General features: G+C 44.1%; 1 protein-coding gene across 4 annotated transcripts in view; it reads left to right on the top strand.

Moving 5' to 3' along the window:
* slc4a11 (solute carrier family 4 member 11) overlaps positions 1-13,460 on the top strand; it is a 61,636-nt gene that overhangs the window by 27,608 nt on the left and 20,568 nt on the right. For 2 of the 4 annotated variants that reach the window (XM_058077330.2, XM_058077323.2), the window contains exons 6-9: positions 377-412; positions 5,595-5,676; positions 6,901-7,024; positions 11,921-12,130. In XM_058077330.2, coding sequence (XP_057933313.2) covers positions 377-412; positions 5,595-5,676; positions 6,901-7,024; positions 11,921-12,130 — 452 coding nt within the window. The remainder of the gene's footprint in view (positions 1-376; positions 413-5,594; positions 5,677-6,900; positions 7,025-11,920; positions 12,131-13,460) is intronic. The other 2 variants (XM_058077324.2, XM_058077329.2) reach the window with 2 other exon arrangements.

Raw genomic sequence — 13,460 nt, 5'->3', positions numbered from 1 at the left:
TGACCAAACTCAAATGTCAACAATAAAACTTGTCCTCGAGTGTGAACAGGGCATCGAACAGGACTGGACATGCTAATTCAATTTTTGTCACGTTGTGTGTCTTTTTTTCTTTTTTTCCCACATCTGATCTCATCTCTCGTTGAGTCTCCTGGCACCGGTCCGACACGGAATTACAGCTATCTGTGATAAAAATCCAATTTGGGATAATAGCCTGCTGGATGCTAATCATGATAAAGACGTCCAGCACACATTGAGCAGACTTGTGGAAAATTGTAGAATGTGCAGGAAGTGAAAGGAAATGTGTGTGGTACCTGACTCTGACCGCTCTCTCTCTTTTCCTTCTTTTCCTTCTTTTCCTTCTTCTTCCCTCCGCTAGCAGACACGTCTCAGAGTTTTGTTTTCTTTGATGACGGTAAGCCGGACTAATTGGACCTAAATGTCAGCAATCAGCGCCATGCTTGTGTCCCAATCACCATCAGCATTCCTCGCCACGCTCGGGACTGGGTCGATCCAGAGAGGAGAAGTCACATGATTACCATTCTCCTCTCGTGTCATATCGATGTACGCCCCCGAATCAAGGCCTCTTGATCAGCGCTGTTTGGGAATATGATATATCATATTAATACATGTCTCATCCTCCGTCTTACACAATACGTACAAATTGTCCAATCTTAGAAAGACTTCTGAAAAAGCAGCACAAATAACGTTATTGGACAAGTGCAGCAGCAGACAAGAACATTTATCACGTTTTCAAAAGTTAGACTTGTTGTTTTTTAGCAGTCACGGCTTCTTTATTTTGTTCCTGTCTGCTTGTAAGAATTTGTATCTATTGATAATTCATACTAAATGATAATTGGCGCCAAATATTTCATCTTTCATGATGACGCTGTCGTACCAAGTGGAAGTATGTATTTTTTCTGGTTGCCATTGGGAATACTTGTAAAAAAAAAATACAAAACGTCGATCTGTGACAGTAGCCACGTATACATGGACCCAAATATTCCAATTGCATTCGCTTTATTTGCTCAAACGGAAAGAATGTAACCTTTGTATACGCCTCATTCCGAAAGAATAGTGCCAATCCGAATGAATATATAATGGGATTCACGGGGGTGGAATATTCCTTTACCCAATCCGATTGAGGTATCTTGTACCCCGCTCAAACAGAAAGTTGTCAGGGTGCGTTTTTCTTCTTCTGTTGTTTATTGGCGGTTGGCAAGCAGCTTTGGTGTGCATTAGCGCCATCTGTGGAACAGAATCTAAACCCTTCTATACGCCATTCATAAGTCCAGTTTTATTAAAAAAGAAAATATATATCTATATAAAACATGTCCCTAGTTTAATTATAGAATATTAGCAAGATTGGATTTGATCTTTTCCTGTTTAAATTTATCCCGGGTGCGTTCTTTCAGCACATGCTCAGATATGACGTAACACGCAGATCCAGACGTTCTTCACTTTTAAAAATGGAGGCCAGCAATCGGCACTGGACTGCTGTGGAAAGTTGGTTTTTCATACAAACTAATTTTTCATACAAACTGGACAAAGGAAAAACTGGCAATACGGAATTATCCCAACAAGTGAAAGAAAAACTCGGGGAAGTCGGTATCACGTGACGTTTACGTTTTACAGCGCCATTGACTATTCTGTTTGATTATAGCGGCGCATGTAGACAAGAGATTGGAATATTCCTTTCCATGGATACCATTGTTTTCGGTAAGGTCATTCGGAAAGATTCCATTTGGAAAGAGAAAAACCCCTCATGTAAATGTGGCTAGTGTTGGGTTGTTAGGAACAGTTCGAAAAGTGTGTTTGGTAGCAATGCACTACAATTTCAGTTATCCTCACAAACCTTTCAAACTTGAATTTTCACTTTTACCCTCTAACGAACTGTATCGAACCTGAACCGGACAACCACCAGGCCTACACTACCGGTCGAGTGTTTTACAACAATTATTGTCCAGTACAGTGCTGGTCAACGGATTTTGGCGATGGTATAGTACCACAGTGCGTTCCGAGCATTGTCTTTATGCAAACAGATGAGGTACTAAGTACTCCAGAACTTGGAACACCCGTAGGAATTGATTGAACCAACTGCCAAGGCTTGATCAACCTCAGCTTTAAATCGCTGACCCCTTTTGTGGTCCCAAAATCAGACTTTTTTCTATCAACCTGAAATAATAATACATTATTCGTTAGATACCTTTTTTTAACGCGTGGCACTTCACCACTTACTTACCTTTGTACCGTTTCAAGTTAGGATCCTCCGATGTTGGCTTTTTTGCTGAAAACCGATATGCCGATACAGTCCAACTCTCAATTTCCAATACCGATATCAGCCGATACCGATATATGTGACATGACGTATCTCCTATGGTGGAATGAACACACACATGTACAACGTCATTTTTTATTAGCGGAAAAAAAATCAGATACCGATATCAACCGATGTTGAGCCTATAATTATCGAAATAAATAACGGGAAAAATTGGTCTGTTGTAAAACTTTCGACCAGTAAGGGCATTTAGATCAACAATATTATCTGCCCCAATGGCTGGACGGGACACACACACAAAAAAACAACAACTTTCAACCAGTTGCGTATGCTATGATGCTACGTCATTTATTTAGCTAGGCAGCATGGACAGTACAGTACATAGACAGTATAGTAAATCCCTGCTTTTCACAGGGGCTTTGCCCCGGAACCACGATCGAATTCCGACCAGTTCCGACCTCTCCCGCCAGCTTGACATCGACATTCTCCTCCAAATTCAGATCAACATTTGCAATAAAAAAAGAACTCTCAGCTTCTCTCTTCAATTGCTATTGTTCACTTGCGTCACAATCCAAGTTAAAGCCCTAAATATACCGAAACACATTTAAAGTATATTCCCATTCGACTGAATGGGAGGAGTTTTCCGTGGAGATGTCCACGGAGGAGAACGCACACAAAAGTGTCATCAAGCGGACATATGTGATTTTGTGATTACGAGCATGACACCGTAGCGCCACTCGACCTCGTCGCCGCATGTATCATTCGCGTCATTTGGCTGACGGATTAGCACTCGTCTGGACGACGCGAGTCCCGTGGCCGACCCAGTCCCGGCGGCCCCTACATTTTCACATCGCCATGTGATCTCATCAGTGTCCCGTGCGCTGATTGGCCGACCATGTCCGCCTCCATATAGGATAAGTGTTTCATCTGCCACCTCGTCTTATTTAATCACCTCCTTCACTGTGCCCTCCACCAGCCACCAAGGAAACCAATCATTCCTCGCTCTACGTGTGTGTGTGTGTGCGTGCGTGTGCGTGCGTGTGCACTGACAGGTCCGCCAGCGTTGAGGCCGCAGTTAATCTTTTAGGCTGCATAAGATTGAGAGGTTTTATTGAGGTCACCTCTGAGCTTCATGCAGGAAGAGAACCTGCTGCACACCTCAAGCCGATATCTTAATCATCATCATAACAATCAACACCATATCTCCGCTCTCTTATTTGGGACATGTCATCACCCCCACCCCCACCCTGGACCAAGGCTGTCATGTCTGTCACACGCTTACCTTTGTTTCTTCTTTACCTTTTCTTTCATCTGCCGCCTTTGCGTGCCGATCGCTGACGAAACGGAGTCGAAATGTCGCGCAGCGTTCCGTGCTGCCTCGACTGAAGAAGAATAAGGCGGCATCTCGGAAGTTGTTGCTCGCCGTCGCACAGTTGGAGCTCACCTTGGCCGAGGGCGCCGACCCCCACCTGTGTGATCCAATCAGCGGCTTTTGCTACACTTTTTGCTGCCCTTTTAGTGGGGAGCCCAAAACTCCGATGTGTGTTGGATACAGTTTTTGTCTTTGTATTTGTATCTCTTTTTATGATTGGGGAAAAAATATGATACCAATATCAAAAATATCAAAATTTTTATGCTGATATCCACACCCCTAAAAATAATTTCATTATTCATCATTGCAATATTGTAAATGATTATTTTCATGTACTAATTATTACACCTGTTGATCATTTTTAACTCTATACTAATCGGTGTTGATATCATACTATTAACAAAAGAAAATGGTCAATAAATCATAATAGAATCATTTAACAGCCATAATAATTTATTATCTTGCATTACTTAAAATGATTGTACTGCACTTGTTATGATTATTGCTCTTTTATTCATATTTACTTCGGTACTGCAATATAATAATAATGATAACTTGAACAAAATGCATGAATGTACTACCATATTACTAAACTACAACCATATTAATACAATAACATAATAATTAACAATATGATCATTCTATAATGTTGGTATTAATAACAAGAAAAAGGACTAAAAAGTATCCAAATACGGTCCATAGAAGAAGTTGCTGGTTGTATTTCCGAGCACAATAAGGGTTATGATCATGTGTTCATGTTATGCAGCATTATGAATATTGATATCTGGTTATGATCATGTGTTCATGTTATGCAGCGTTATGAATATTGATTAGTGGTCTGGCTCCAATCTGGAACGCAGGTCTTTGGAGGGTGTACCCCACAATGTGGATTTTCCAGGACCCCCCAGTGAGACAAAAAGGAAGGTTACGGACACGGAAGGGCGTCAGGCGCTCCCGTCTACTAATTGAACTGAAAGCGTCTCGTCCTCCTTTCATCTCGTCGCTCACGTGTTTTTGGTTGTGACACTCGGCGTTTGTCATCTCATCTCCCTTTTTCGCTTTTTCATCCTCTTCCACCTCAGCTCATTTTTTTCCTTTTCTTTTCTTCCTTTTTATCAGCCTCATTCCGCCTTGCTGCTTGCCGCGCTCCTTCATGGCGCTGGAGCGGTTGTCATGGCGACTCACATCATTTTCTGGCCTGAATGGGAGCTTCTTCACTGATGAGATGGTAGATGGCGGAGATAAAACAAACATTAGAATATGGAAATAAACATTCCCCTTTATGTTACAACGTATTCCTAGTCCTCCCGGGGGAGATCCCAGGGAGGTCCAGTGGTAATGAGGCGTGTTAGGCAGGTCACATGATCATCACATGACCATCACTCGTCTGTCGCCTGGTGACCGACATCGTCATCTGAAACCAAAGCTCATTAGCGGCGGCATCTTTGGTCTGGTCGTTTGGGTGCTGGATGAGGTTTAGACGAACATGTACACGGGGGCTGCTTTTTCCAGCGGGGGTCGCATACGGAAAAACTGAAGAATGGGGGGGGGGGCACGTTGATGCAATAAAGATGTCAATGCTAAATATATGCTTTGTCAGCCTTGTGGTATACTGTAGCTTCCAAGGCTAAAATGTAGTTGATATTGTTAATAAACAACAATATGACATGGCAGGGGTGTCCATACTGCGGCCTGGGGGCGGTTTGTGCCACACAGCTTGTTTTATTGGGCCTTGGAGTATTCTAACATACACAAACATAATAGTAATCCTAACAAAAATGGTGGATATTCATATCCATCTTAGTGTAAAGTACCAAAATGGCCTCGCATCCTTCCGTTTTTCAGTAAGCGGCCCTCGGTGGAAAAAGCCTGCCACACATAAATCAGATGTGTGTGCGTGTTTGCGCCCGACTCATCGCCTGTCATGCTCAACCTTTGCCCCCACAGTCCACCTGCTATCAGAGACCATCCAGGGGGTGACGGCCACCGACACGGGGGTCCATTACCAGCAGTCCTGGCTCTGCATCCTGTGAGTGGCTTTTGTTTCTTTCACCGTATCTGGGCATGCACTCCCCGCCCACTTCATTAGGTCCGCCGGAACTACACCTCCAGTACATTTATTATTGCACTTGTACTTTCTGTACTGCATCACAATGACACCTGCTTTTAATAGAAGAATAATAAAAGCCATCTTCCCCACAGCAATACAAATAATCTGTTCCAGGGTCAAACTGTGGCCATCATGAACGCTTTATTAAGTGTATACTATATACGTAGGTGTAAACTACTTAACAACGAAAACTAAAAATGATAAAACACTTATTTTTAACATTAGACAGGAAAATGTCACAGTTGTAATGAGGAACTTTTATTATTAAAAGTCATTTTTTAACATTCTTAGCTGTACTACGAGTGTAAAAAGATGTAAACAATGTTGAGGTGCAAACCAAAAGTGACATAAACAGTATTTTTCACCTTTAACAGACAAACAACAAAGGTGAATTTGAATTGTTGCACATCATTCTTTAGCGTTAAAATGTTACTATTAAAAAAAAACAACTTAAATGATATTAGGAAGGCAGGAAGTGAACAGTTGACAGTTACTATGGTACCCATTATGTCATTGTATGGTCATATATATCACCTCGTACTTCGGTATGTGACAAAAAATAAATACAAATATGGAATAATAAAAAAAAAAGATATTAGAAAGGCAGGAAGTGAACAAATGTAACAGGTACTGATTGTAGGATTTAATAAGCTTTGCTTCTTCCTACTCCTTTTGGACATGTGGAACTGGGAACTGATTATGGGATGCACTCAATTGTAATCTGATGCATGTTCAAATGAAATTAAACCATTACCATTACCATGACTATGACCATGACCATTAGCAAAAGACGTAAGTAAAGAATTGTTCTGTTGAATGGCGTTCTTGCAGCATGTCCTGAAATAAGGCCAATGTCTGAATTGAAGTGATAAAAAGTTGACCCTTTAGTGAGCCCCTCCAGAGGAGACCCTCGGGTGCTTTAAAGCATGAAAAGCGCTGTCATCCGCTCGTATGTCAGCTGACAAATATTGTAAAAGTTATTTCCTCCTGGCGCGGCAAGTTAGATGGTTAGCTGGGAGAAGGAGAAGAGAGAACGGGTCACGCTAGTCATGCATTCCTATGGCGTCCGCTATTGATTTACGGAGGAGGAGGTCGAGCTATGCAAATGACATCCTTGACATTCCTCTTCCGTGTTTGTTCCAGCTGCAACGTGAAGAACCTGCAGAGGCGTCACGTGTGCATCTCCCGCCTGGAGAGGCCGCAGAACTGGGGGGAGAATTGCTGCGAGGTCCGCTACGTCATCCTAGTCCTGGCGCCGCTCAAAATGGTAAGCACATAGCTTATAGCTATAGCGTTAGCGTATGTACTAAACCCACCACTTCTGTTTCTGACTAAGGACATTGGACAAATTAAATCATGTGGAAAAAGGAAAAAATGTATACAATATAATATTCATTCATACTGCTTATCCTCGCGAGGGGGTGCTGGAGCCTATAACTGTCTTGGGGCGAGAGGTGCGGTCCACCCTGGACTGGTGGCCAGCCAATCACAGTGCACATATAGACAAACAACCATTCACACTCACATTCATACCTATGGACAATTTGGAGTGGCTAATTAACCTAGCATGTTTTTGGAATGTGGGAGGAAACCGGAGTCCCCAGGAACCGGAGTCCCCAGGGTGGGACGAGGGTGGGATTGAACTCGGGTCTCCTAGCTGTGAGGCATGCGCGCTAACTGCACTCGACCGCCGTGCGGCCCTACAATATAATATATAATTGTAAATCCAATGGACTCCAAAATATGAACCAAATCTAGACCAGGGGTGGGCAAACTATGGCCCAGGGGCCACAGGCGGGCCACCAAGCGTTTGAATCCGGCCCCTTGCAAGTCGGATGTCTTTCATTCATTCATTTTCTACCGCTTATCCTCACGAGGGTCACGGGGGTGCTGGCCTATCCCAGCTGTCTTCGGGCGAGAGGCGGGGTACACCCTGGACTGGTGGCCAGCCAATCACAGGGCACATATAGACAAACAACCACTCACACTCACATTCATACCTGTGGACAATTAACCTAGCATGTTTTTGGAATGGGGGAGGAAACCGGCGCACCCCAGGAACCGCCGTGCAGCACTACAATATAATATAAAATTATACAGTGAAGAAAATAAGTATTTGAACACCCTGCTATTTTGCTATTTCTCCCACTTAGAAATCATGGAGGGGTCTGAAATTTTCATCGTAGGTGCATGTCCACTGTGAGAGAGATAAACTAAAAAGAAAAATCCAGAAATCACAATGCATGATTTTTTAACAATTTATTTGTGTGATACAGCTGCAAATAAGTATTTGAACACCTGTGTATCATCTAGAATTCTGACCCTGAAAGACCTGTTAGTCTGCCCATTAGAAGTCCACCTGCACTCCATGTATCATCCTGAATCAGATGCACCTGTTTGAGGTCGTTAGCTGCATAAAGACACCTGTCCACCCCATACAATCAGTAAGACTTTAACTTGTAACATGGCGAAGACCAAAGAGCTGTCCAAAGACACCAGAGACAAAATTGTACACCTCCACAAGGCTGGAAAGGGCTACGGAGCAATTACCAAGCAGCTTGGTGAAAAAAGGTCCACTGTTGGAGCTATCATTAGAAAATGGAAGAAGCTAAACATGACGGTCAATCTCAATCGGAGTGGAGCCCCATGCAAGATATCACCTCGTGGGGTCTCAATGATTCTAAGAAAGGTGAGGAATCAGCCCAGAACTACACGACAGGACTTGGTCAATGACCTGAAAAGAGCTGGGACCACCGTTTCCAAGGTTACTGTAGGTAATACACTAAGACGTCATGATGTGAAATCATGCATGGCACGAAAGGTTCCCCTGCTTAAACCAGCACATGTCAAGGCCCGTCTTAAGTTTGCATATGACCATTTGGATGATACAGAGGAGTCATGGGAGAAAGTTTTATGGTCAGATGAGACCAAAATAGAACTTTTTGGTCATAATTCCAATAAGCGTGTTTGGAGGAAGAAGAATGAAGAGTACAATCCGAAGAACACCATCCCTACTGTGAAGCATGGGGGTGGTAGCATCATGCTTTGGGGGTGTTTTTCTGCACATGGGACAGGACGAGTGCACTGCATTAAAGAGAGGATGACTGGGGCCGTGTATTGTGAGATTTTGGGGAACAACCTCCTTCCCTCTGTCAGAGCATTGAAGATGGGTCGTGGCTGGGTCTTCCAACACGACAACGACCCGAAGCACACAGCCAGGAAAACCAAGGAGTGGCTCCGTAAGAAGCATATCAAGGTTCTAGCATGGCCCAGCCAGTCTCCAGACCTGAACCCAATCGAAAATCTTTGGAGGGAGCTCAAACTCCGTGTTTCTCAGCGACAGCCCAGAAACCTGACTGATCTAGAGAAGATCTGTGTGGAGGAGTGGGCCAAGATCCCTCCTGCAGTGTGTGCAAACCTGGTGAAAAACTACAGGAAACGTTTGACCTCTGTAATAGCAAACAAAGGCTACTGTACCAAATATTAACATTCATTTTCTCAGGTGTTCAAATACTTATTAGCAGCTGTATCACACAAATAAATTGTTAAAAAATCATGCATTGTGATTTCTGGATTTTTCTTTTTAGTTTATCTCTCTCACAGTGGACATGCACCTACGATGAAAATTTCAGACCCCTCCATGATTTCTAAGTGGGAGAAATAGCAAAATAGCAGGGTGTTCAAATACTTATTTTCTTCACTGTAAATCCAGTGGACTCCAAAATATGAACCAAAAAGACATTTTATAGAGAATAATAGCAGTTTTACAGTATAAAATACTTCAAGTAAAGAATACTTTATGAATGAAATGCATACATGAACATCCCTTTGACCTATTTTGGACACTTGTTGGCGAAGATGAAGGGAGGCTGACGCCAATTCAGCCATATTTCTCACCTTACTTATCAAATTGCTGGCTTTTACAATTGTTTTTTGGCCCCATGGTGGGTTATTTATCAGCTGCACTCAATTAAAAAAAATGCCTTGGCATTGAGTCACCAATGCGTACAGTGCATTATCCGGGGACTTGGATCAGTGGAATGGTACGGTACAGGACGAAGGGGCTGGTCGTTATGGGCAATATTGGAGTGTCTAAAATCATAATTATGACATATTTTGGATGTATTATTTATGACAAAAATGTGTACTTTTTCTCTTTATTTCATATTAGGATGAAATATAGAGTTATGGTTCTTTTTTTTCATGGCTTCAATTTGAGTTCAATGCTTCCAAAATGTCCCAAGTCATCGAGGTCCGCAGCCACGCATCAAAGCGCGCACACACACACACACACTCTATTTTGCCATCAAAGCTCTCTACCTTCTCCACACAGATGTAATAATGACTATCTGCCTTAGGTGGTTGATTTTTGTTCTCCTCACTCGGCATGAAAAACACTTTCCTTGCATCCTTGCAGCCTTGCAGCCTTCCTCGCTGCAGCAGAAGGAGACGTTTTCCTCGCTGTTACAAGAAATTAATTTTTGGAGTGAGGCTGACATCTTTATTTTAGTTCCCCGGTAACGGCGTGTGGTGTGAGCAGCAGTCACCAACACTAAGTGCTGGGAGACGTTCCTCAGAGTGAACATGACGTCCTCATTAGAGAGGAAAACATCTCCTCTTCTCATCACGGGAGGACTTCATCATTGCTCTCACGCTTCCTCTTCTCACGCTTTTGTCTTTTCTCGTCGGATCCCCAAGGTGGGGTGTCGTGTACCCGTGCTCCCCCCCAAATAGTAAACCCCCCCGCTTTGTATTCCTACATACCCCCAGACCAGCCCGCTACAACAAATTACAGCCGCATCCTGGCGGAGTCGCAGCAGCAATTATTCCAAGTCTTGTGTTGCATTTCAGACGCGACCCTCCACCATACCACTCACACCCCCCCCCCCCAACCCCGCGGAGAATACACCATGTGCCTGCAGAAGCTTTTAACAATTAAAGGGATTTCCAGGAAATGTTATGCAGATTTTACAAAGCCCTAAGCTTCTTGCAAAGCCTTGGAAGTTAGGAAAAATGCTAAATATGAACCGTCGTCTTATTCAACATTTGCAGCAAGATGGAATTTGAATAGAAAATGTGCCTTTTTGTGTGGGAGTGGGCCATGTAGAGCCATGTGTAACTCTTCCACTCTTCAACGGTCGCACACAAAAGAGTGAAAATGTGTCAACACATGCTCCCCCACTGGGCTGCCTGTGCTATTATTTTTCTGACAAATACGCCGCATGGTTGGTCATAAGTTGGACGGAACACGTCTCACACAGCTCGAAGCAAAAACACAATGCTAACTTTAGCATAGCGACATTTGGGACACGCCTTTCAGACACTGACAAGCATGGCTGCTGGTGGACCAAGACCCCTGGCTTAGATCATGACTGACCACCATAGACCAGCGTGGTCCACAAGCACAGACCAGGACTGACCACCATAGACCAGCGTGGTCTACTCGTATAGATCATGACTGACCACCATAGACCAGTGTGGTCCACAAGCACAGACCAGGACTGACCGCCACAGACCAGCGTGGTCTACTAGTATAGACCAGGACTGACCACCATAGACCAGCGTGGCCCACGAACATAGACCAGGACTGACCACCATAGACCAGAATGGTCCATGAGCATAGACCATCTCCATGAGGTGTATCTGCTGCTCCTGCTTAGAACTTTCATTCTCCTCCAAAGCCAGTCAAATATTGATAGAACATTCCTTTCATGTCAGTTCCTTGGATGGACCGGAGGTGGGCTCGGGAACGTCCAACACAGGAAGAGCAGCTTCACAGTAGTTTGCTTGTTTTTGAAGTCTAATTCTCCTGTGTGGAGGAACCTTTAGTATTCTCTTTGCTGATGTTTGCACATCAAGTCCCCACCGCCATCTTGTCTGCTCCTCTAGCGTCCATTCTGAGATGCTGAAGACCTGATTGGAACCAGGAAATGGGACCATTTTTGTCCAGTATTCAGGTCTTTGGGAGTACGGGCTTCTCGTGGTCTTACATCCATGACACGTTAGAGCCACATAAACCATCTTGGGCTTTCCAGAGATCAGGACTCTGGACTTAAACTCTTCTTCCAACTTTGACATGAACGTGTGATTCATGGAATTTTTAGGAAATGGTTTTATCCTTCTTCACTGTAAAATTCTTTCTCCCCTTTTCATGGTCTTGCAGAAAAGCACCAAGACGGCGATGGAGCTCGGCCGGACCTTCGCCACGCTCTTCTCGGACATCTCCTTCCGGCAGAAGCTCCTGGAGACCAAGACGCAGGAAGAGTTCAAGGAGGCGTTGGTGTTCCAGCGTCACCAGCTGACCGCCGCCAACCAGCAGCCCACCGCCCTGGGGAAGGAGGAGACGGACCCCCGCAGTCACAAGCCCCTCAAGGTGAGCCGTTTCAGACATCTTGGAGGACATGGGGCTGATGTTGTGTAGGAGTATGATCATCAACGCTGGAGCTTTATCATATATACATAAGTTATTTATTTAACTCTAATCATGATGTGGAGTGCATGAGAAAGTGGAAAGGCAATCGACTTTTGTAGACTGTCAGAGACGGTGTATTTTGGTGGTTTTGGTGAAGAACTCAATCATTTGTTCCAAGTTTCTCCTCCACCTGTGTGTCACTTTGTCCGTGCCGTCTTTTCCTGGCTGTGCAATCAATCAGCATCAGCTGGACCGCTCAGCCACCTTCCATCCCTCACAGCGCTGTCTCGCACACACACACACACACACACACACACACACACACACACACACATGAGAAGAGGCCTCCAGAGGGCCTCCCTCCGACATCTCCTCCTCATGTTGACAGTTGAGAGCTGGCAGACATTTTGACTTGTGTGTTTCCTCCCAGCGCAGCATTTTGTTTGCTGTCCATCCTCAAGCCTGGAAAAGGAGAAAGTGCAACATGGAGCAAGGCACGGATGTCCTAATCGGAAATGATCCCAACTCAGATTGAATGGAAAAAATTCATAAAATAATCATGAAGTTATGATTATGTCCATTTGTGAATTTAAAGGAAAATTCCATTTTAATGGGATTGCCTGAAACAAGATTATTATTATAAACACTTTGTTTGTTTTGTAAACCTCATAAAGAACCTGGAGCTTTGACTTCCCTTCCGATCTCCGGCATTCCCTTTTCCTTCTCCAGGGCGCCTTTTGCCGACTTTTGGCTGATTTTTCAAGGACACATAGCATCTACAGTATATAGACATAATCAGCAGTAGAAAAAACTGCACTTGTATCGGTTGTCAAGAGATACATTTCAAGTTCAATTCCACCCTCGGCCATCTCTGTGTGGAGTTTGCATGTTCTCCCCGTGCATGCGTGGGTTTTTTCCGGGTACTCCGGTTTCCTCCCACATTCCAAAAACATGCTAGTTTAATTAGCCACTCCAAATTGTCCATAGGTATGAATGTGAGTGTGAATGGTTGTTTGTCTATATGTGCCCTGTGATTGGCTGGCCACCAGTCCAGGGTGTACCCCGCCTCTCGCCCCAAGACAGCTGGGATAGGCTCCAGCACCCTGCGACCCTTACGAGGATAAGTGGTAGAGAATGAATGAATACATTTCAAGCATAACTTTCACTTTGACACAAATATATATTTAGCCCCCACTCCCCCCCTCCTGGTTGCTGCAGAGCATGGATTTCTATGGGAAAGATGCAGTCTGTGTTCTTATAAAGGACACTTCTGCCACCTTGTGGCCGTTGT

The sequence above is a fragment of the Doryrhamphus excisus genome, linkage group LG14 (genome assembly GCF_037039965.1).
Source record: "Doryrhamphus excisus strain RoL-2023G ecotype Guam linkage group LG14, RoL_Dexc_Guam_v1.1, whole genome shotgun sequence".
NCBI lineage: Eukaryota > Metazoa > Chordata > Actinopteri > Syngnathiformes > Syngnathidae > Doryrhamphus > Doryrhamphus excisus.
This window is presented reverse-complemented; position numbering and strand designations above follow the sequence as displayed.